The 26,250-nt window shown below is 39.2% G+C and overlaps 1 protein-coding gene across 8 annotated transcripts in view; it reads right to left on the bottom strand.

Moving 5' to 3' along the window:
- The window catches only part of asap1b (ArfGAP with SH3 domain, ankyrin repeat and PH domain 1b), a 107,234-nt gene extending 80,984 nt beyond the window's left edge, over positions 1-26,250 (bottom strand). For 7 of the 8 annotated variants that reach the window (XM_089125781.1, XM_089125780.1, XM_089125783.1 and 4 more), the window contains exons 1-3: positions 26,098-26,250; positions 25,773-25,843; positions 23,194-23,320 (exon numbers count right to left, since the gene is read on the bottom strand). In XM_089125781.1, the coding sequence (XP_088981907.1) occupies positions 23,194-23,320; positions 25,773-25,828 (183 nt within the window). In that variant the 5' untranslated portion in view covers positions 25,829-25,843; positions 26,098-26,250. Of the gene's footprint in view, positions 1-23,193; positions 23,321-23,596; positions 23,905-25,772; positions 25,844-26,097 lie in introns of those variants that run through there. The other variant, XM_039666920.2, reaches the window with a different exon arrangement.

The raw sequence follows: 26,250 nt of genomic DNA, 5'->3' as shown, positions 1-26,250 counted from the left end.
TCTTTTAGTTAATTAATATTTATATATTTATTTTTCTAATACAGAAGGGACATTATTTTTTATTCATTATTTCATTCATTATTTTTTAAACCTGTCATTATAAAACATATTGAGTATCCTCTGAGAAGCCTAGGCTATCTGAATTTGGGTCTTAATATAACAATTTTCTATCCACAGAGGGGGCATAGCCTATTTTAATTGTATTGAAATTAATAAGGCATCTTTGAGTAAACTTCGAGTATCATTTGTTTTCTAGGCCATGTGTCCTGGTTTTTGGTAATCAAAATATGTTCTCCATATGCAGCAACTTTTATTAAAAAAAAAAAAATGTTTTGCCAGCTTTGCGATTCTCTTTACAAACTTGAATGGACGCATGCTCGTTTAAACACAATTTAAACAACAAATGCATACAATTCATTCCTTATATATTAAGAAGTAATGTCTTAAAGTAAAAATATGAAACAATTAAATACATTTATGGAGAGGTTACTACATTTTATTGAATTAAATGCATTTATGGTGAAACTACTACATTTCGAGGTCAATCGGAGTTCGTTTTGACCACGAACCGTGCGCTGTCACTTTATTTCTGCGTTTGCAGCACAGCAGAAATAGACTCGGTACGGAAACGATCTCTGCACTGCTGTATACGCACTGCAACTGGAACGGACCGACGGACTGCATCCGCGTGCAGTGTGAAAGCTCTAACCTGTTAACATGGGTACGGAAAAAAATACGGACCGCATACGCACTGCAAACGGAGTATGTGTGAAACGGGCGTTAGGGTATATAGACCATTTTGCAAGACATAAACAACACTGGTCCAGAAGCACTTCCTGTTTCAGTTTTTTAACACTACATAAAAGCTGGGATAAAATACAACCAACAGAACATACAAAACTGAATCGAAAAGTTAAACATCTTTAAGATGGTATCTTTACATGTGAAATAAAGAAAACAGTTACAAACTGAAACAGGGAGTGTTTCTGGACCAGTGTTGTTTACATCTTGCAAAATGGTCTATAGGGTATTTGCTTAAATAATTGTGTATCGTTTAATTTGTACAACAGACATGAATGATACCTCAAAAACTGTATTTTGAGATAGTCTTTTGATATAAGCTAGAAACGCTCCAGCAACTGCTCTGACAACCATTTAAAACACAGTAGCACTGCACAAATAGTTCAGCACAAGTAATCATCACTCACATTTTCTTCTGAAAGCATAAAATCTAGTTGGCTGCAGCGTCTATGCCAAAATAAATAGATGAAATCATTTGTCAGAGGTCAAATAAAAGTAATGAAGCTCAAACAAATACACCATGCACATTAAACCACATCAGTTGCTCTCGTCTCAGGGTGTGTGAAATCCCCTCTCTCCATCACACACACAGGGGTCTGTTTCTCTCCAGCATGTAGTATTGGCAGAGGCCATGGACAGACCAGAGCACAGCAGTGAAATCTGGACAGCCGCCATGAACCACTCATCACCGGCGGACCGCCTGCCACCCCGACGGCCCTTCAGACCTGTGCATCTGTAGGGGGGTGTGCGAGGAATCCACAGGTTTTTCTTGGTGCACAGCCTTCCTGCTGATGCTTTCAGAAGGCTACGGTTCACATGAACATTTGTAGCTTTCACATGCTGGGACATTGTGGCTATTTTTCACCCTCATTACATTGTGAGTTCTGGCCTGGACGTCACACAGGCTTTTACAAGATTGTGGGATGAGCGAGTGCCTACATGGACAACATTTCCGTGACCCGTTGAGTTCTGTGGTTTTATAATGTGAACTCGGAGGTCAAAACCAATGATTCACTGCTGGGGGATTTCATTCAGTCTGTTTACTCGTGGCCACAATTTGAGCACAAGGCAAAGGTCAAAGGGTATGAAAGCAAGACAAGAACGTAAGACAAGAAAATGATTGTGCGTATAAAGGCCTGGATTTTAATTTCCATGTGATTAATTTGATCATTTAGATTACATGCATGAATCTACAGTACAAATATATGAATAATGTTACTGTTTTTGTAGCCTACTTGGAATGAGGCAAAAGAGTTGACTAGTTTTTGATGACAAAAACTATAACAAAAATATACTGACCTTCTTGTGAACGAATAAGAATGAGACGAATGGATGGTTAGTGGATGGCTGCTTGACTTTGCATTTAGATAACGTACTGATCTACCTGCCAGATTAAAGGGTTAGTTCACCCAAAAATGAAAATTAAGTCATTAATTACTCACCCCCATGCTGTACCAACCCCGTAAGACCTTCGTTCGTCTTCGGAACTCAAATGAAGATATTTTTGATTAAATTTGAGAGCCGAATCACTACCACATAGACTGCTTAAGGGACTGGCTCTTGACGGCCCAGAAAGTCAATGAAGAAAATGTTTAAATATCCCATGTGACTACAGTGGCTCAGCTATAAGTTTATCAAGCGACGAGAATACTTTTTGTGCGAAAAAACAAACAAAAATAACGACTTTATTCGACTATTCCTTTTCTTCCTTGTTGGCCTGAAATGAGACTTCCTTAGATTTTGTGCGCATGCACAACAAGACTTCCTTAGATTTTCACGAAGCATGCGCGAGAACTGAACTGAAGTAGTTGAAGGAGATCGCAATTCTCGCGCATGCGTCGTGGAAATCTAAGTCTCGTTTCAGGCCAACAAGGAAGAAAAGGAATAGTCGAATAAAGTCGTTATTTTTGTTTGTTTTTTCGCACAAAAAGTATTCTCGTCGCTTGATAAACTTATAGCTGAGCCACTGTAGTCACATGGGATATTTAAACATTTTCTTCATTGACTTTCTGGGCCGTCAAGAGCCAGTCCCTTAGGCAGTCTATGTGGTAGTGATTCGGCTCTCAAATTTAATCAAAAATATCTTCATTTGTGTTCCGAAGACGAACGAAGGTCTTACGGGGTTGGTACAGCATGGGGGTGAGTAATTAATGACTTAATTTTCATTTTTGGGTGAACTAACCCTTTAATAGCATACACTTGCTGTTGATGTACGTCTCATAAAACATTTTTTAAATGTCCACATCTTTGAGAAAGAGAAAAACAGACACATGGACACAACACATCTGATGTCAAGGAAAACGAGACCATTGTAAACGGTGAAGAGCGACAATCTCCAGGAAACAAAGAAATGTTCTATTATTACTAGATTATAATAATAGAAAAGACTAGATTATTGTAATGCGACAGCGGAATCTGTACATCTCAATTCTCCAGCTGCAGTCATCTCTGAAGGAAACCAGTTAAGCGCTCTTTGATAACGTGATGATTACGTCCCTGCAGATCATCTGTCCATCATCGTACAAAGCCAGCCCTGGCAATTTGATTGGCCCGAACATTTTTTTGCTTGATCATAATTACTCCTCAATGGATCGAGTCCAGACCGAACTTCCCGACCAAAAAAATGTTGTTCGGGCTGGCATCCAGGCTAGATATTTATACATTTAGAAGAATAAAACAATTGCGTTGACTAAAGACAAACTTAAATGGTGTTTAGTTCAAAAGATTGACTAAAAATAAATAAAATTTGCTGTCAAAATGAACTGATTATGATGTTATATAACCTTTTTACAGCACGTTCATGAACACTGGTCTATGCTGTCTGTCTAAAAACATTCTGCAAACTGGAAAGTGGAAAATTACAATGTAAAGTTACACTTTAATAATCCCTGTAATGCTGATTTGACAACATTTATAAGGTTACATATAACATTAACACAAAGTAGCAAAATCCTGAACACAGGACTAGTGGGAGAAGGGTAAAAGAAAAGACAATGACACTGGGACATTAAAATCACAGATTACATGCTAAAATAATAGCATGATTTTAATCAAAACATCATAATTTTAATCAAAACAAGGGCTAAAGTCGCAGTATTATTGTCCAATGCCCCATAATGAACTTAAAAACCACACACACACACACACACACACACACACACACATATATATATATATATATAATTCAGGAAGTGTATTGTGCAGTATGTACTGCGTGTAGAGAGAGAAACTCAAAGAGGGGAAACACACTCAAAGTGGGTGTGCCAAGTCAGACTCTATTTACACTCATGACATCATGTCCTGCCAGGAAAAGAGGCAGGTTTGCCAGCGGATTATTTAAAGCGTGTTTTATCGCATCATCTTGTGTAGTCTCTCTCTTTTGTTGGGAAAACTACAATAGCAGGCAGCAGACTGATCGGAGATACAGACGGTTATAAAAAGGCTGTGTTGAGCCGTAACAATATAACAACAATTTGTGATTAAATGAAATAGAGAGGTTTAACAAGCCATGTAATTGTGATCCGATCAGATCTCGTCATGGCTCATTTACCGATAAAAAGTCAATGTAAAAAAAAGGCTTACCTGATGTCACCTAATACCTGACAGTGCATAAAGGCTAGCAATAGAAAGCTAGCTTTGAAATCATAAGATCCCACCTTCGCTTCAGAGGTCAGATGTGGAAAGCAGATTTTAATTTTTGAGTGAACTATCCCTTAAACCATTTTAACCGATCTCCTAATATGACATTACAAGCTCATCAGGAGACCTTTATTACATTATATTTTATGATAGTTTGTAATTGCTTCGCTCTTCTGGGAAATGGACACTTTAAAGTGAATTAGATAAATGATCCATCTTTCATTAGAGTGCAGGACTGGGTGTCCTGTAACTATTAATCTGTCATTTGAATTCACAGGCTCTTCCAAGCTCATGGAAATACATTTTTGTGTAATACTGCCAATTTATAAGTTCTATGATGTTATCTACTCTAGGATCATATTACCAAGTCATCATATAGTACAGTACGGTAGAGACCTGGCTGAAGTAGTGGAGGTGCTAATGGTTCCCATGTGGGCCTGTTCCAGCCCTCAGGTTACACCATTAAAAATTCACTCTGTACCTCTGCATAATTTACCCTGTCAACACACAAGAGAATGACTCTGCTGAAAAAGAGACAGCTGTCCCTATAAGAGAGAGATTGCAACTGCATTTAAGAATACTGTCAGGAGGAAAAGCCATTGTAAAAGTGCTGGAGTAAAGTTCTAACCCGAGTTAGCAAGAGAGTGAGAGAGAGAAATAGTAGAAATACTCCCACATAAATTACATTTTCTACATCTGTGTTTCTCAACTCTGCATTTAACTGAACAGATTCGGACTCGGAGTTATTGCAATGGTTATATGATCTCAGATCTCAGCTTCAGCTCGGATAGTGAGGAGCTCCTGGTCTCAATCCTGGGTTGTGTTTGCGTTAGGGCTGGGCGATATGGCCAAAAAAAATTATCACGATAATTTTTTTTATATCAGTCGATATCGATAATTATCACGATATATGTCAAATATTTATTTTTTTCAAGTTTAAAGGCAGATTTTTGCAACAAAGTTGTATAAACCAGAGTGTTAATTGTGTTTTTAAACTACTCTTTAAATTTATGTTCACTAACAAAAACAGTAACATCGTTTTTTTTCCCCTTTTTTTTTCTTATGTAACAACCACATTTTTATTTGGTAAAAAGTAATATTCTGACTGTTTGAGTTGCATTCAAATTAACCATTGGTCATTCAGTATCATGCATTTAGATCATGATAACCACAGATAAAACCAGGTAACGTTATAGCCTATAACTTAGCTCCTCACTAACATGGCATAACTTTGTTTTCTGTATTATTTGAATGAAAAACAATAGCCTGACAGCTAAATACATTATTAAATACTGTACTTATATTCCATTAGTCATAATACATTGTCAACATTAATAATATTATACAATTCAATATGTATATCCCACATTTCATGGTGCAGTTAATATTACTAACCTTACAGTAAATCCATGGTAGGCTAAATGGATTCAGTATCAATTCAGATTCTGACTGTATCGTTGCACGCAGTGTTTCTCCTTTTTGTCAGCGGTGTTTAATCTGCCTTTAAACTGGTTTAAACTTGACATTTGTGTTCTTCGCTGAACTCAAGTGCTTCTCACTGGATCTCGTGAGCAAAACGATCAGAGGCGCGTCTGTGTGAGCTCGCGCTCCGCTCAATGCACTGCCGTTTGGACTTTGAGCCAAGCGGATAAATGCTCCGTGTGGCGCGCGCGGTTTAAATGAGTTTCGTTCCGCTTTTTTGACGCATAAATATTATCGAACATTTATCGACCTCTTGATATCGTTTTATCGAGGAAAATTATATCGCGATAATTATCGTTATCGTTTTATCGCCCAGCCCTAGTTTGCGTTCACACTAACAAAGTCTCATCCCAAGAAGTCATATAACTGACGTCTTGGGACGTCTTTTGACCATACGTCAACGCTTTACCTTTAACGTCGGCTAGGTGACGGGGTAGGTTTAGGGGTAGGTTTAGGTCTGGGGTAGGGTAAGGATCCGATAACGTCATCTAACCGACGTTTAAGGGTACCCTAAAAAGGAGGATGCTTTCTGGCAATTTCCCGGCTATTTCCCGGGATCAACGCGCTGTGTGAAAGGGGCTCATGTCTCACCTGTGTTTTTTGGTTGTTGACAATGTATTATAAAAGGTACAAGATTTTAGTAGGTATATCAGTTAATAAAATGTGTTTTTTTTTTTTTTTTACTGTAACATTAAATCCGTAAACCCTAACCTTAGAACAGAACTTTGATCATGACTAATGATTAGAGGACCATCATTTTAATAGTGCTGTAGCGGCGCGTCGATGACGTCGATGATTCGACGTCAAAATTGCGTCGACGTCATATTTTTGCATCGACGCTTCTTTATTTATTTCTTTTTTGCATGTTCCCGGGGGTACAGCTTGCCACACACACGTGGGAGACCGAAACATTGCAGAATAGAGGACGAAGACAACTAGAAGTGAATGTGCTATCCATTAAATGAATCACACACAGCTAAACAAACCCTTAAGAAAAAAAATTGCAATTTAGACGCGCAAACTGGGTGCCGGTGTGGTGAGACGTACAAGCTCGGGCAGATTCGGCTTGAAGTCGTTCCCGGACGCGGCGCCGGGCGCGTTGTTACAAAAAAAGGCATACACACAGCCAGCCACAGTCTTCCTGGTCTTGCGCACCCAACGGGTCATTTTTGCCGTGCGCACATTCGCGCTCGTGCGGACGTGTCGAGTATAAACCAGGCTTTAACTCCGTCTCAGCACGCGCTCTGATCAGTAGGTGAACTCCGCCTCCGACTCCGTTTCCCTCCTCAGCTGATATTAATATGTAAACATTCTCTATGATAAAAAAATGTTTGTAAAAAATATTTTAATAACACGGTTTTGGCGGTTGTAGAGTTATGATGGTGTTCAAATACATAACATTAGACTAACGTTAGCCAGCTTATAGTATCTTGATTCAGTATGCTAGTATTTATTTGAGATATTGTTTTTTTATTAATTGAGCAGCAGAAAAAAATATTCTTTATATTAGTCGTCCAATTAGTCATTAGATTAGTCGACTAATCGATAAAATAATCGCCCAACTAATCGTTTAGTTAATAATCGTTTACCCCAGCCCTACATTTTAAAAAGTTAAACGAAAATTCTTTATTAACTGTCAAAAAAGTTGATGCACAAACCTCACACTGCCTTTTTTAACTTATAAAGATGCCTACGGGCAAACACAAACCTCAGTGACGAGTTCATCATGTAAATGCCTTCTAAATCTCAACATTATTCATCGCTTTTATAGGTTCAAGTCCACAATACTGGATGAAAGCTGGAATTCCGCCTGGTCTTTACAGGGTCAGAGGCTATAAATTAGAGCCACAATGAACTAACATCTGCTCGGTTTAAACAGAGCTAACATTACACTACACAAAGCTACAATGGCCCCAAAACAGTTCGTTTCATTTCACGTTGTGTCGAGAATGAATTCTTGAAAATGAGCTCAATCCCGGAGGACTGGCTTATTGTTCGAGACAGAACCTTTTCTTACAGACAGCAAAAAGAGCATGTCATGTGATCTCTTGGCCTTCCACACTCCAATTCTGGGGCAGCTACAGTCACCAACGCCCCGTGCACATGGCGGCCCCCTGAATCTAACAGATGGTTTTCGTTTAGGCTGTGGCCTGCCGAGCTAGGAGGCAACCAGCCAGAGAGGTGATTCATCAAGTGGACTTTTCCTCATTACGATAAAAAACGCAGCCTGTTGCATGGGTAAACAAAACCGATGCTGAGAGAGGGCAACAACATACTGTAGAGGAAAATTAGGCATTTAATCCAGAATGTCAATGTTTTATGCACACACACAGACAGGGCAACTGTGTTGATGTGAAGATGTGATCCATTACACGAGAGCATGACGACACTGTAAAAGCAGAGCACATCTTGTAAGAGAGAACTTGGTGTCGGCACTAAGAGAAAATGAAACGGGGCACTTGGGACATGATAATTGGGCATAAATGACCTGAATGACAGTTTTGCCAGAATGTAATACAACCCATATGGTTTTAAGCGAAAGTATGAGGAATGTTGAAGCCTACAGCATTAAAATGAACCACGGTGAAAACGTTTGCCTAAACTGTAACAATAGAGCCAGTTGTGCTGTAGTGCAATACAAGATCGTCTCTTAAGTCCACACTTTGGGAAAGTAATGCTAAACTGTAGAGTAGATTTTGACTGAGAATTTGAGAAGTAGGGCAGGACGATATTAGAAAAAACTGACACTGTGATTTTAATTTAAAAAAAAATAATTATATATATATATATATATATATATTAGGGGTGGCACGGTTCACGAAACCGACGGTTCGGTTTGTATCACGGTTTTAGGGTCACGGTTTTCGGTTCTGGACGGTTCTTGTTATTTTTTCTTTTAATCTTTAACACTCCAGAAATGTACTTCAGCATGTGATATATAGCTTAGATTTTGACACAGCAAGAGAGAAGACATTGACATGCTTTTCGTTAATTTGGCAAAAAAATTAGAATGTGTATCACTATGTCTACAAGAACTTGTGCATTTTTATCACACAAATCTTATTTACACAAAGAAATTAACTTGCATTTATCAACTGCCAACTTTTGTTGCTCTTACAAAAATTATATCTTTTAAAAGAAAAAAAGAGGAACTCTTAAAACACTGTCTTTTATGAATAATTCAATATACATGAAACCTCATTGCCTATAATTAGCTATAGCAATAGCAAAGGCCATAAACATAAAGTGAAACATAAGTTCAACCACAACACAAAAGACAGTATCAACAATGCTTCTATTCCCAGAGAGTGAGGGTACTTTTCTTCACTTGAAATTAAAGTGCAGGATTTGGAAACATTTGACTGAAGCTCTTATCTAAACATAAAGTGCCACTTTAGCGTTATATTAAAATATCATAACATGTTCCCACACACCGGACTTATACCATGGCATAGACTCATACGACGCTGGCGCATCCTCCAACTCCCTCATCTCTCCCACTTTCCATTTCTCCGCGTGCCGTGACCTGCAGCGCTCCATACTCCACTTTTACTGGCTTGTTTACTAACTTGAACCGGCGCTGCACAGAGCGATCGGTAATGACATCAAATACCGCGAAAGTGATGAATGCATACGGAGCCGTCGCTCTCGCGCTAGTTTGATGTTATTCACCGGTCGCTCTGTGCAGCGCCGGTGTTCTGACATTCCATCCTACCCGTCAGATTGTCCTACCAAGGCTTACTGCGCATGCGCACATCAATAATACGTCATTTTTTGTCACGCTGAACAACACGCCCATAATATTTTACTACTTGCGCGAGATCTTCTTCATCTGAGGTAAGTTTTTCACTATTTTTGTCAATTATTACTATACAAAGATATATAGCAGTAATGAGAACTGTTTACTCTCACATTCATACAAAGCAAATTCATATTAGCATTTTTTTCATGAAAACATTAACGTAAAATCATTCTACTCGTTTATTTCATACTGGTAGGACAATCTGATGAGGCATTTTGCACTGTAAAATCATACTACTCGTTTATTTCATACTGGTAGCACAATCTGATGAGGTAACGTTACTTTGCACTGTAAAATCACCGTAACATGGCCTAATAAGAAAATTCGGCAAAGTTACACAGAAATATTTTATGTAACTTAGTCACAGACGCGAAGCAGAAACGCTCAGTAGGATTTTACGACGAGGTAGGATGAACCGATAGATATGGCTATAATTTTGCGCTACGGTAGGAAAATCTGACAAGGTAGGACAGATCGACAGAACACCGGTCCGAGTCGAACAAGCTTATGTCGCGCGAAAAGAAAACACACGTCGCATACGGGCACGAGACTACATTGCGCATGCGCCGTCGAACCGTGAGACGCACACACGCTCCGAACCGAGACAAGCGAACCGAACGGTTCGGGTGTTTTTTCATGTACCGTGCCACCCCTAATATATATATATATATTATATTGCGATATGAAAAATATTTTCAAATATTATATTGCGACATTTCACCAGATGATTTGAATAGCTCTATTTGTAAAGAATTAATCATTATAGAATGATTGGAGTGGTTTTGTAGGGTAGCGCATCTGCATAGAAAATAAGAAACTAACTACAAGCATAGATAAATCCAATAAAACAAAGATACGAATGAAATAATCAGTGCATTATGGTTTTCAGGTAAATTTAACTGTATTCAGGTACAGATATTGAATAATCAAATAGCACTGCAAAGTCTCGAATAAATGAGAATCTGCAGATATTAGCTGTGGTATAAGGCTTACATTATGCATGGATCCAATTTAATGATACACATTAGTTTTCTTTCTCAATTCATAACAACACAACCAACTGTGCTAACGAGGCAGGAATTTTGACTTAATTTGCGTCAAAAAACAGAGAGCAAGTTCCAGTCTTCTTGTGCTTGATGTTTAAAATCCGTGAACAAGTCCTGAAAACTGAAACCAAAGCATTTCGATCGGCTTCACTTTTCTCAGTAATTTGATTATTTCTTCTTATTTTATTACTGACAGTCTGTAACATTTAAAATGTGTTATCATTAGGCTAGTATTTTTTGGTGTCATAACTTTATTAAGGCTGCACGGATCAAAAACAACTAAAACAATTTTATTAAAACAACAATTTTTAAAAACAACTAAAACTACTAGTCCTATTTTATTTTATTTATTTATTACTTTTTTTGTGGTGGAGCCAGTGAAAATTTGAACATCTGGCCCAACCAGGGGTGCGTTTCCCGAAAGCATCGTTAGCCAACTATGGTCGCAAGTTCCGTCGTTATCAGCATAGTTCAACGAGTCGGTGTTTCCCGAAACCATCGTTCCAACGAACATTCGCAAACAGCATCGCAAAGTTGTGTGGTTTGAACGACAGCTCTTGACCTGTGGTTAGAGGCATCGTTTCTATATCGCATTTCATTTGGACGTAATAAATCCTTGTATTGAGCAAAATAATCAAGCTGACATTCAGTACAACCGGTGCCTTTTATTTAGAATACATACAAATGGAATTTACGTCTTTTAGTTTGTCAAAAGATTTTAAGTAACGTGTTTGAAGAGTGCGCATGTGCGAACGTGCTCTACTATGTGAGAACGAGCCAAATATTGAGTCTGGTAATAAAGCAAAACAACTGAGAACAATTAGAAATAGTCCTCAGATGACATGTCTGTAATTTACATAAAACAAATCTACCGTTAATTGGATCTCAAACAGTTTCATTAAAAGTAGTTATTATTCCACCACGTGCGAAACCAACGTGGTTGAACGATACTTTGCGACAGTGGGTTTCGGGAAACAGTCATGACTAGCTAGTTGATTTTTCCAACGATGCATCATACTATGGTAGTGATGCAGCAAACTACGTCGTTGTACGGGAAACGCACCCCAGGCCAGTAGCAAAAAATCCTTAGCGTTAAGCCCTGTACATACTTGCGTAAGTATGTTCCAGGTCTTAGGCACTTAAAATACTTTAAACTATAAACTAAACATGAAGAATCGCGATGTTAGTATATCAACTAAATATCATGGTACTGCATACCAGCTAATAAGTTCATTGTGTCCAAGGGCTTTACAAATGCTCTACTAGCTACCAATACTCTTCTGCAAAACCTACATTTCGCATTAGTAACAGATGTGTTGTGCTGATGTCTGCCAGTACCGAGTGTGCAGCAGATGTCAGTGGGATAACCATTAGTTTGGACCGAAATTAACCCACGTGAATATTTTTCCACTCGCACTGACCAAAGAAACCAAGCCATGTTTACATTTCAGGAAACAGAGACAAAACATCCCAGTGAGTGAGAAAGTAAAGACAGAGCAGCGTGAACTTCAGTAACACACAATGAGACACTCTCACTGAGGAGTCTAATGTTCAATTGTCTCGCAGTGGAGACAGGAAATGCAGCTTGTACAACTCTCGAATCCAACTGTTGCCTTTTGCTGTAACCTTTTGACACATGATGAGAAGGGACAAAGATGGCGTGAGTCCGAGAGGCCTCCCCGTAGTGCATGAATGCCTGTGTTGATTAGTGTCCAGCCACTTTTATGTGACCTGACCGAGTGTGTGTTTATATCCCATAAAGAGAGGCCGTGAGTCATTCAACTAAATCTGTCTGCTCTGACTGAAACCATTACAACACTATGTATAACTTTACACCAAGATGCGGTTAGGCTAGTGCGTCGCAGGACATGCAGGCTCAATCTGGATGAGGAAAAGATTATCGCCAGATATCGCCTATATACTCCTCCACACTCCCACTCTCTCCTCTTCCTCTCAAATTCCACATTCTGTTTGCCACATTCACACTGCAGCTAAACCAGATGTCACTCCTATTTTGAATGCTATAGACTAGGGGTTTTCAATTGCTTCTGTGCCAGGGACCACCATTCTGACTTACAAGTAAAGGCCAATTTATACTTCTGCGTCGAGGGTACGCCGTAATGTGCGGCGTTGGCTACGCACGTAGGCGACGCCGTTATGAGCATTTATACTTCTGCGTTCAGGTCTTGTTGCTCTGCAGTACTGCTCCGAAACGCTAGTTGGCGGCGGAGAGTTTTAATGTTCCACTGTGTTTAGATTCCTCGCGGCTAGTGTACTACAAGCAATAGCGATTGAAAGAGAGTGGATCATGTTGGAGTTGGAGCTTATTGAGGTGGAAAAACAGTTCACTTTAGTGAAATTACTAAAAATGAAAGGCAGAAATGAGAGAAAACGTCGGAGGAGATGGTACGTGTGGAAATCATAGACAGTGATGGAAATGCGTGAGAAGATACGTGCGGAAATGCGTAGGAGGAAATGCGATGCTACCAAGCCGACCAATCACCGATCTTGCGGTCCGCGTCGTCGCGACGTGTAGTTACATTTTTGAGGAGGTGCACGTCAGGCGACGGCGAAGGGTACGCGCAATGGGACGCGTCTGTGCGTATGCTACGCCGTACCTACTGCGCGCACCCTACGCAGAAGTATAAATTGGCCTTAATCGGCGGCCCACTATTGTGTGTGTGTGTGTGTGTGTGTGTGTGTGGTTGGGGCTTCTTACATTTTAGTGGGATTTCTGGACTTCCACACAGTCTGTCTATTCGTGCTGATATAGTGGTACATAGCGACAACCTCATATCATTCTCTGCTTGCAGCCTTGCCCTGTACTTGTTCTTTAGATATGCCAGTTTGGAAAAAAACACTCTCACAGAGGTATGTAGTTGGAAAGGGTAAAAGACACCTCACTGCTTTTACTGTAAGCTCTGGAAATACTGTCTGGCAACTTATCCAGAACTTCACAAGGGGTTGTGTCTCATACATATGCCTCCTGGTAGAGTCTGTGGACAACTCTACGGGCTGATCCTCTTCTACAGTGGCTAAGCTTGACCCTGCTGCTGCATCACCACTGAATGGGAGCAGGATCCATTTGCTGTCACAGCGCCACTCATCAGAATCATTGAAGTACTTTCGAATTGAAGCACAAGCTTCCTCAAATGCTCACACGCAATGTCTTTAAATGTCAGTGCTGTCAGAATATTCCTCAACTGAAGGGAACATAGCCAAGTTACCACTCTCCACTCTTTCTATCCATCTTGACATTTTTTTAACAAATGCCTCTAGTTTTTCATAGAGCTGCAGGATGTTTAAAGGGTTAGTTCACCCAAAAATGAAAATTCTGTCACCCTCATGTTGTTCCAACCCCGTAAGACCTCCGTTCATCTTCGGAACACAAATTAAGATATTTAAGATATTAAGATCGCTCCTGCATACAGTCCATAGGCTTCTTGAGGGACTGGCTCTTGCTGTCCTCGAAAAGTCATTCACGAGTTCACACTCACTAATGATCAGAGAATAAAAATAGTTATGCGTATTTGGCGTGCTGTCCGGGGGGAGGGCTCCGAGCTCGGAAATTGGGCCCGAACCCAGAGTACTCCCCCCGTATCTCTGTTTAGGAAGATAATTAGGCAAGTGTGAGGAGATGGGGTGGTGGAGGGATGCTGAGAACAGTCGAGGAATAAGGGTGAGTCAACTGTGTGTTTTTATAGGCTTTACTTGTGCTGATTGAGTGAACCAGTTGATTACTGATTGCTGACAGCTGGCTGACTTGATTGTTTGATCATTAGAACGTGATCCTCCCGAAACTTGTTAATAAAACATCGATTAAAGACATCGTTAAAATAGTCCAAGTGACTACAGGGGCTCAATCTTAAGTTTATCAAACGACGAGAACACTTTTGTGCGCAAAAAAACAACAAAAATAACTACTTTATTTAAACTATTCGTTTATTTCTCCCTCTGCGCGAGTCAGGTTACTAGTTTAATAGCGTAAGCTTCTGTTATTGTACGTCACACGCATCACACACACATGACCAGCGTCGGCCAATAGTGAGCCTACGTGTGACGTAGCTCTACGCAATCACACTACGTTAACTGACTTACAGGCTCATGGAGAAGGAAGTGAATAGTTTAAATAAAGTCGTTATTTTTGTTGTTTTTTTGCGCACAAAAGTGTTCTCGTCGTTTGATAAACTTAAGATTGAGCCCCTGTAGTCACTTGAACTATTTTAACGATGTCTTTAATGACTTTTCGATGCCAGCAAGAGCCAGTCCCTCAAGAAGCCTATGGACTGTATGCAGGAGTGATCTTAATATCTTAAGTATCTTAATTTGTGTTCCGAAGATGAACGAAGGTCTTACGGGGTTGGAACAACATGAGGGTGAGTAAATACTGACAGAATTTTCATTTTTGGGTGAACTAACCCTTTAAATCTCTCCCTTGCATTGAATTTTCGACTTGTTAAGCTCTGCAAAAACATTGGTGAGATATAGAGCCCGACCGATAAAGGGTTTTGAAGGCCGATACGATAAAAAAAAATATTTTTGGGTTTTAAAATCCGATATATTATATATCGGCAAATATATATATATATATATATATTTTTTTATTATTAAATATTGTTGGATTTCACACAGGTGTAAAAGAAAAGCTAACTTTTCTGCACAAGATATGTTTGATACTTTTTCTCTATGTCTAAATGTTCACTCCTTGCAAGTATAACTTACATTTTACAATGTAGGGACTGTAACTAGAGATATGCAAGTTATAAATACAGTAATCATTACTTTATTTAGGCAGAAAAAGTTCATTGTGGTTTCCAAGCTCATTAATGTTAACGTTAGCAGTCTTACACTGATAATAGTGGTATTATCAGCTTTGTGGTTAGCTAATCTACGATGAGCCATAATTTAGCAATAGATAACATCATACTGCAAATTGTAAAACATACATTTTCAATACAACAGGCCAAGGAGAGATGATTGAAGCGTGTTTCATCCATTTTTATTTTATTTTTTAAGTATTCATTTATCGGCCATAATAACTGCCGATACCAATATTTTGGAAAATGCCTAATATCGGCCGGCCGATATATCGGTCTGGCTCTAGTGAGATACGCAAGAAGCCTTGACATAGGGATGCAAACAGGCATGTATTTAAGGCTTTTCTATTTATCAGGTTTACGGTTAGTGATGCGCTGAAATAAAAATTCTCGGCCGAAACCAAAAATGTCTTCTTTTCAAAACTTATCCTAATTAGTATAAGTTAGGGCTATCAGTTAAATGCGTTAACGCAAACCCATTTAAACTGCGTTTTTTTGGGGGTTTTTTTTTATCATGCATTAACTCTTTCCCCGCCAGCGTTTTAAAAAAAAGTTGCCAGCCACCGCCAGGGTTTTTGACGATTTTCGCTAAATTTGAATGCCCCGCTGAATATTTTCTTCCATGAATATATGAAGATGATATATATAAAAATAAAGATCTGAGCCTCTGCTTTTAGGCAAAAAAAAAACGTTTTTATTTTATCTTCATTTGTTCTTTTTTTATTGCCTCTTGAACAGAGGTAGGTTTTGTCAAAAACACAACATTTTGGACAAAAAACTGAGAAAAGGGTATTTTTATCAAACAAGTGCATTTAAAAGCAGAATACATTCAGATGTTGTTTCCTTCATATATAAAACTTTCCAAAATAAATTAAAAACATAAAATAAATGTAAAATATATCAAATTTCCCAGGATGTAAGGGAAATGTAACTTTTGCAATAAAACTTCTGCCTCTGCCTCTCTGTGTTCTACCTGTAAATAATGAATAATTGGAATTACAATAAACAGGCCTAGACACACACACACACACACACACACACACACACACACACACACACACACACAAATACATATTACAATGTGGTAAATGTGCACAAAGAGAGAAATAATTTGACAATTACACCTTCATATTTAGACAGTCACACATAAATGCCTGCACACACACATAAATATTATAGTGTTATAATATTATACGATCTATCTGCGGCACGTCCATGGCTAGTTTCTGTGACAACATGTGCATCTCTCTCACTGACTACTTCGTCCCGATCAGATTCAGAATTATCAAATAAAGAGTGATCGGACTCCGAGTCCATTAACCTCCAGTACTTCAGCCATATACCTCTGCATTGTCTGTCTGATACATTCTCACTACTCCACTGTTTGAGACGATTGCAATCTGTTTCTCTGATCAAAGAGTTGCGAACTCATTCAGGACATGCGCGCGGGTCTTCCTTACCGTATACCACCTAAAACACGGATACCCGGACAATTCCGTGTTTGGCGCAGATGCGTTTTTTCATTAAACCCGGAAAATTCCGTGTTTGGCGGGGAAAGAGTTAACAACCTTTTTGGATTAATTTTGCATTAACAACCTTTTTTTTTATTTCCAAAGGATTAACAACCTTTTTGGAAGTACGTAGTGTAGGAACCGTCGTGACGTTTCCTACGCTACGTCCTACCTCGTATGCCGACTTCCATCACCCGTGAATGTGCGTCGATCGTTGCCCGAAGTCAGATATTTTCATTTATAAAGTTTTAAATATGTATATTTTTACGACAATACCGCACGGATTACCCTCAGAAGGCCTTCGTTTATCCCACTGGAGCCGGATTGGACTTTTGTGAAGGATGTATGCACATTTTGGGACTTGAAGGAGCTGGACCCCATTTCTACACATTATATCCACTGAAGGGTCTAAGACATTTTCTAAAATAACTGAAAATGTGTTCGTCTGAAACAAGATTGACATATGCATCTCGAATGGCTTGAGGGTGAGTAATGTGTTAAATATCATTTTTGGTCGAACTATCCCTTTAAGAACAAAAGTTGCTCAGCTTTTAGACAGGAAAGACGGTTCCTCTTCTCATTAAGAAGCTGCACTGAATAGTTTCTAACTGTCTGTGCTGGTGCTTGGGGCAGATAAATAAATACCTGCATGCAATCCGTGCACACAATGGAAAGCGGCCTTTGTTTGCGCGCCAATACAGTACGTCTCTATTGTTGTGCAGCTGCCCTTGGTCCAACAACGCAACGAATCGCGATGTTTTCCTGTAAAATTTTGTCACCAATATACTGTTACACGATGTGTGTTATCTTTCTCAGATAATTAGGTTCCAAAACTGACTGTGTTTAACTGGATACTCACCAAGACAGGCATTTTGACATAATTTAGTGTGTATTTGACAGTTTAACCACAGTAAGCCACTCATTTTGGTACTTTTGTGCGCTGCACTTATACAGATCAGTAGTGCACACGTTTTCTGTGAGAGCCAAACCTGCGGGACTTAGTCAAATTATGAGCAACACAAGCACTATTGAACGGACCGAATGAGACAAGTGAGTGAGAGGAGGCGGGTGTGTGTCACTTCACCGTTGAAGCGAAGAAAGAATGCGCAGCTGACGTTATTGCCTGTGCCGTTGGCAACTAAATGGACAAGCTTGGAATCAGAAAGACGTGAGATTGACCAGTCGGTTACCGGTGAGGGCCAGTCACGCCGATTTCAATCTCGCCAATTTCGTACCTGGTCGGTCGACAATTATCCCTCACCATCGGCTGTTTTTAAATCACTTGGCAAGTGTCTGTCCAACGACAGTGCATTGCAGATATTTGCTTTCATCAGCCAACACACATAGGTGCATTCCTAATGTGCATTAATAACATTCTGTTAACTCAGTTGTGTCCACCAATATCTATCAGTCCTTCTGAATCCTGCATTTGTTTTTCTGTTTTTGCTGTTTCCTCTCTCTTGCCTGCAGTCGGTTGGCTCTGGCTAAGGCTTTGGGTTTGATGGCACTGAATAGATCATTGCTGTGAGGACTGTGTGTTGCGTAATAGAGCAAAGCATCAGACCAAGCTGGAAGCTTTCAGCACACATCCCCCCTCCTTGCGTCTGTAACATCAGCACACTTCATGGACACACACCACCACATAAACACAATGCCAGGGATGCGATAGGCAACACAGCAGATTCCAAATGTACCACAGCACTTGACACACAATTGCCTCAATTAATGATAAGATGACAATGTATGCAAGGTAAACAATGTTTAATGTTCACACAATGTCATTGATTAGACTGATACAGATTCAAATCGTAAGCCACGAGGGATAATTGAGAAAAAAACTTTGAATATTAATCTATTCAATAACATGACAAACTCTAATTTGCAGCTCGGATCCATCTGGAATTTCATCATCTCCAATTTCAACATTAAGGGCTTGGGATACACACTGATCCGATGAATATACCGGTAGGCATTGCCTTTTAAATGAAAGATAAGACTGATGTGTCTGAATCCTATCAAAAAAATTCTTATCCATTGGAATCTAATCATGTTCCTAATTTAATCCTTTTGCTTTTGACACCACAGGTATGATTTTAAAGAAAGCATGCATTTTGAGACTGCAGGGTTTATCTTGGGTCAAAAATGGTGTTCAGTAGTGGCGGACAAACACGGCCATCCAATACAAAAAACCCAACACATCAACTGCGAAACCAGTACTGACAATAAATCCTAAATAAATGCAAAGAAACAATTTGTAATATTAACTTAAAAAATAATAACTGTCAGGACAGATCCTAAACCAAAGTGCTTATAACTATTTTAAATTTCAAAATCTGTAAATGTATAGTGTCACGGAGGTCAGCTAGTAGTTGCTTTGCAAGTAAACCTCACTCCTCTGATCTCAATAGGTGCTCTAGCGACAGACGGAGACCCGGGTTCGAGGCCCGCTTGGAGCGGGTCGAGTAGAACCCAGGTGGAGAGGTTGCATTGGTGCCGTGACCCGGATTAGAGTGAGGTTTAGGGGGGTGGGTGTAACAGAGTCCTGCTAGTAGTTGCTGTGCAAGTAAACCTCACTCCTCTGACTCAATAGGTGCTCTAGCGACAGACGGAGACCCGGGTTTGAGGCCCACTTGGAGCGGGTCGCGTAGAACCCGGGTGGAGAGGTTACATTGGTACCATGACCCGGATTAGAGTGAGGTTTAGGGGGGTGAGTGTAACGGAGTCCAGCTACTAGTTGCTGTGCAAGTAAACCTCACTCCTCTGATCTCAATAGGTGCTCTAGCGACAGACGGAGACCCGGGTTCGAGGCCCGCTTGGAGCGAGTCGAGTAGAACCCGGGTGGAGAGGTTACATTAGTGCCGTGACCCGGATTACAGTGAGGTTTAGGGGGGTGAGTGTAACGGAGTCCTGCTAGTAGTTGCTGTGCAAGTAAACCTCACTCCTCTGATCTCAATAGGTGCTCTAGTGACAGACGGAGACCTGGGTTCGAGGCCCGCTTGGAGCGGGTCGCGTAGAACCCAGGTGGAGAGGTTACATTAGTGCCGTGACCCGGATTAAAGTGAGGTTTAGGGGGGTGAGTGTAACGGAGTCCTGCTAGTAGTTGCTGTGCAAGTAAACCTCACTCCTCTGATCTCAATAGGTGCTCTAGCGACAGACGGAGACCTGGGTTCGAGGCCCGCTTGGAGCGAGTCGAGTAGAACCCGGGTGGAGAGGTTACATTGGTGCCGTGACCCAGATTAGAGTGAGGTTTAGGGGGGTGAGTGTAACGGAGTCCTGCTAGTAGTTGCTGTGCAAGTAAACCTCACTCCTCTGATCTCAATAGGTGCTCTAGCGACAGACGGAGACCCGGGTTCGAGGCCCACTTGGAGCGGGTCGCGTAGAACCCGGGTGGAGAGGTTACATTGGTGCCGTGACCCGGATTACAGTAAGGTTTAGGGGGCTGAGTGTAACAGAGTCCAGCTAGTAGTTGCTGTGCAAGGTAACCTCACTCCTCTGATCTCATTCTCAACAGGTGCTCCAGCGACAGACGGAGACCCGGGTTCGAGGTCCGCTTGGAGCAGGTCGAGTAGGACCCGGGTTGGAGAGGTTACATATGTAAAAAGTGAAAGTCACTAAGTGCCTGATTTGAAAATGTATTAATAAAATGAACAACAAATTAACATTACAATTACAATACAGAAAAAAGTGCCTAGTCTGTTATTTTACATTTACACTCCAAGACTTAAAGCATGCACAGATCATTTGACAGACATTAGCATGAGATTGTTTTGTTTCCTACCATTGGTTCAATTGGTTTCAATCGCGCATTCAAATATGTAATTGTCAATCCAGAACTTTGCCATGAAAAATATATAGTATACACAAAACGCGACTAAAGATCACTGCCATTAAAATCATTTAAAATCGTTCAAGTACGTCACACATCTTTTACCAGCACTTCAAAACTCAAATATTATTATATATAAATGTTATTTTTAACGTGATGACCAAAACATTACTTTTTCATCATTTAAAGATTACCCACATTTATAAAACTAAGTTTCAAGATGTAGGACAACTCGCACTTATTTAAAATAATAATAATAATAATAATAATAATAATAAATACATTTAAAATTTTTATAATTTTAAGATCTGGCATTTCTTTCTTTTTGCTGTATTTAAAACGTACCGAACCGTGACACCACTGTGTCGTATCGAACCAGACCATGAATTTTGTGAACCGTTACACCCCTCATAATCAATGAATGAAGTGATCTATGCAATGAATCTTTCATTGATGATGTGTTACAAGCTACTTTTTTGATTATAATAAGTAAAGATTGAAACCTACGCTAGACAAAGTCTGCTTTTTTGAGAGTTGTTGAGCGGATTCGGACTAACTTAAGCACATTTGATTGTGTTTACATGTTCAACAGATATGTCTGTGATTGGCTTCTCAAAGCTCAATGCAGCAAAAACACAATGTAAATTGAAACCTTTGACGCTCTTCACCTTTCACACAAACACACGAGGGAGCGTTTTAAAGCAGCCGGCTATCAGCAGGTACTGGTACAGCAGAACCGCAGGTTCAAATAAATCAAATAAACCTGGTGGGACAAAGATTCATTTTGTCAGCAGTAAAAATATTTTCAGTGGAGAAAAAAAAACCCTGTAGTGGCTTTATGTTGTTGAAGATGGTCATCTCTACTTACTTTAAAGGGGAAGTGGTAATTAAAGTAGTATTTCATCACTATGTTCAAGAACAGCTTCCTGTCTTTCGCATATGCAGAAGTGGTACAATTGCATGCTGCTAAAAGTTATAAAGATGCCATGATGGTTCTAGTGTGAAATTTGTTGAAACATTATCCACCCTCTTAAAACCCACATATATGGTCAATATTTTAGATGGTTTGCATGGCCCAAATCTTGTCTAGAATAAACAGGCAGAATGCCTTTTGCGATCAGAGCAGGTGTTCGAAAAAAAATCTGACTCAATAGGCTATTTTAAGCAAACCTATGCCAAACAAACACATAACTAAGAAAGAATGCACCCAAGTAAACTTTTCCTGCTTTTAAATTACAGAACGTCACAAAATGAGATCTTATGAGTAAGAGATGTCTTCTGAAAAGGGAGTAGCTCATGAATCTCAACAAAACCTCAAGCATTTTAAAGTGATTCATGCACAAAAACATGCTCTCAGGAGCCTTTTACCATAAATTAAACTTAACCATTCTATACCTCAGTTGCTTGTTATGGATCGCAAAAACATCCATATCCATCCAATGTATGACTCTCAAAGCTGGCATAGACTTTAAACTGTTGTACTCCCAATGAATCATCGGTGGAATCAGAAGCCAGACCAGCTGGCTGAACAAAACTGCATCCCACACTGCAGACTGTTGCTCTGCCTCTCAGATTTCATATGCACTGAAAATATGCAACATATTAATGAACTATGATGTCCCAATGTAAAGCAATGCATGCATGTACAAATGCAAAACACCATTGCAACCAGATTAAAACAAAACAAGATTAACTGGCACCATGCTCCAATATAAAGAGATGCAAAGTACTAAAGTAAAAAGATGCAGTAATGGCAATGCAATAATATGCAAATGCCCTTAAAGTACCAAAGACAAAATGTACGCAATATGTACAATGTAAACAGATGCAATGTGCTAATGCAAAGCGCTACAATACATTGATGCAAACTCAAAGAAACACAGTAAACACATGAAATGGACCAATTCAAAATAGAAAAAGTTATTAAATGCAATGAACATGTAAACAAATGCAAATAAAGACAGATCCGATTTAGTAATGCACCAAACACGCAGCTGACAAATGCAAGATGCAATGAACAGATGTAAAAGACAAATGTAAACAGTAGTGCACTAATAATAACTAATTGTATGTACTTATGCACTCCGAGCAAAAAAAAAAAATGTATTAACGCAATGTATTAGGCTAGTAAATAAATGCAAAGCACAAACAGATGCACACACAAAATACTGCGATGTATTTATAAACGTAAAGAGGTCCTAATATAAACAGACACTGTACCAGTGTAAACAAATGCAATCCACTAAGCACGAGAAAAGCAGTTTCGTACCTCCTCCAACACGCCGACTGTATTCCTGCAGCTCTGCAAGCGGGTGGTGAAGCTGGATGTAGTGGGAGAGTTGTAATCCTCTGTTGTTTCCGACAGAAACTCCGACACTGATATTTGATCTGGCATCCTAGAGCGTGGGTTTGTCCAGAGAATAGATAGAAATGGGTGTTCAGACCACCGAAAGCATTAAAAGGAGAAAAACAAACGAACTTCCGAGGCCGTAGAGATGTTGAGCTAACGGTGCGCGAGAGATGTCTAACTGCAGCAGCACGCACGCACAGAACAAACTAACGTTACTAGCACGCGCTATGCGATTCTCTCTCCGAAAAACACAACGACCTGTATATATTTGGGTTCAGTCGCTCCCCCAGGGACTGGGATAGCACGCTGTCTCACCCCTTACCCCTCGAACATGAAGCTCGGAGTTGATCGGAGTTGTTTAGTTGCGATTCCAACAGCACGCGCCGTGAAATGATGCCCACATAACGTTCCCCCGCGTGATGTTTACGACAAACACTGCTGTTTTAAACAAGCGTCGGATTATGTTGCAGTGCATAGGTGTCAGTGAATGCATTCATACTCCGCTGTTGCCTGATCGCTCTCTGCACTCAGATCGTGTGAAACGCGCAACGCGGAGTGTGTGTGACATCCGCGCGCGCACACACACTCACACTCGCGCGCTCTGCTCTACATTCGCCCACCCACCCCTCTGCGCATGCTTCGACTCTCGCTACCCACACAGCCAGGCTCCGTGGGCAGGAGTCCAGTGGTTGGCATCATGTAGGTTATAAATGTTATTAAAGTGCACATAGCTAGACTTTTGTGGGGAAAACTCTTGATCAAATGTCACTAGAAGTTAAACGGATGCTTCACCCAAACAATGAAAAAAACAAACAAAAAAAAAAAACCTGTATGAGTTTCTTTCTTCTGCTGAACAGAAGAATGTTGGTACGCTGTAAAAAACATATTTTCATGATTTGTAATCACAACATTTTTTTCTTTTGTCAAATCAACTTAGATCATTGATTTAGTTCAGATAACATAATATTTCGAGTTTCTGATGATTAAATTTATCTCCTTCATTGTATTAACTCAATTTTTCCATTCCAATGAACTTAAAATTTTAAGGCAACCAGGTTACTTTTTTTTTTTTTAAGTTAAACCAACAATATTTTTTAGGGTGCCCAAACAGTTGACGGTAGCAATTTACTTTCTAGCAGGAAAAAAAAAAAAACTATGGAAGTCAGTTGTAAACTGCTTGGTTTCCAACATTCTTCAAAGTATCTTATTTTGTGTTCAGCAGAAGAAAGACATTTATGCAGGTTTGGGACAACTTAAGGGTGAATAAAAGATGACAGAATATTTATATTGGGGTCAACTATCCCTTTTTAGACATTTTTATGCCGCATTTTGTATTGTCAAAGTAACATTCTTAAAAAGAATCTAAATAGCATTTGCTTCTAAAGTGGCAAGTTGGTTTTCTAGTCAAGTCTGTAGAAATTGGTTTTAATTAGATATAAATACACTAAAAAAGTGAATGGAATCCTGGTTCAGATATTTACTCTAAAAGGTAGCTAATTTTAGTCATAGTCATTCAAGAGTCAGGCATAGCTCATTTTCTGCATATTAAATACAACCTGTAACACTATTGCAGAAATTAGAATAAATTAAGTTTTCCAGTTTTATTTTTCAAAATTTCCCCCATTTATAACAGAAAATGACTTTGATTTAGGCCTACAGTATCTTACCGTACGATATGACTGAAACATTACTGTAGAATCTTTGTGGAAATGGAATAAATGTGTTTATAGTATTAGTTTTGTTATAAATCATTAATTTGAGCTTTATTTTTTGTATGTTTACATATGTATTGTGAATGTGAATGAAGTGTGACTTCTACAGGTCAAATGGTGAAATGCATGTAAAGTTAACTATCCCTTTTTTAGACATTTTTATACCGCATTTTATATTTTATATCGTTAAAAGTAACATTCTTAAAAAGAATCTAAATAGCTAAAACATTTGCTTCGAAACTGGCAAATTGGTTTTCTAGAGTCAAGTCTGTAGAAATTGGTTTTAATTAGATGTAAATACACTAAAAAAAATGAATGGAATCCTTTAGATATCCACACTAAAAGTTAGCCTATAAACACTGTGACACTATTACAGAAACTAGAATAAATTAAGTTTTCCAGTTTTATTTTTCAAATTTTCACCCATTTACTTTGTTTTATGACAGAAAATGACTTTGATTTAGGCCTACAGTATCTTACCGTACGATATGATTGTAACAGTACTGTAGAATCTTTTGGAAATGGAATAAATGTGTAAGTAGTATTAGTTTTGTTATAAATCATTAATTTGAGCTTTAGTTTATGTATGTTTACATATTTATCCAGTATTGTGAATGTAACAAGTGTGACTTACAGGTCAAATGGTGAAATGCATGTAAAGTTTACTTGATGAATTGTAATTTTGACACATTACTGTAAAAAAACGGACAGTTATCACACATTTTATCAATATATTTAGTGTTAAGTCATTTGACCACTAATATATCTAAAAGCAGAACTCCTTACCGGTTCCATATTGGTTCCTTCGAGGAAAAACTGAGACGAGAGGATGATGATCTCATGACTTCAGCTTGTAGCTTTAATGGGGGAAAAACACAGATCATAATGGATGAGCTCTTTCTTTACAGACCTATCTTTACTTACATTCCTAACCTTATAGGCCTAAAACAAATAAATCCAACTTGACTCACAAGAAAGTTATATTTTTCATAATTTGCTCTGCTCTAGATTTTTGAACTTAAACTTAATTTATGAAAACCTTTTGCATGTAAAGTAGCCTACATGTAAAGTACAATAATACATGTAACCTTAACAGAAATATGCTACTCACCAAGATTAATCCCTGAGTTCTGCTGCCATGCTCTCTTCAGTGAGTTTAGTGGGTGTTGGGATATTATCCTCGGAGAGGAAGGGAGAAGCGACCATGTGTGCTGAAAAATAGCATGTTACAATGGCTACAGGATCCAGAACCTAATGACTCAGG

This window comes from Pimephales promelas, chromosome 22 (assembly GCF_988280905.1).
Source record: "Pimephales promelas chromosome 22, fPimPro1.hap1.1, whole genome shotgun sequence".
NCBI lineage: Eukaryota > Metazoa > Chordata > Actinopteri > Cypriniformes > Leuciscidae > Pimephales > Pimephales promelas.
This window is presented reverse-complemented; position numbering and strand designations above follow the sequence as displayed.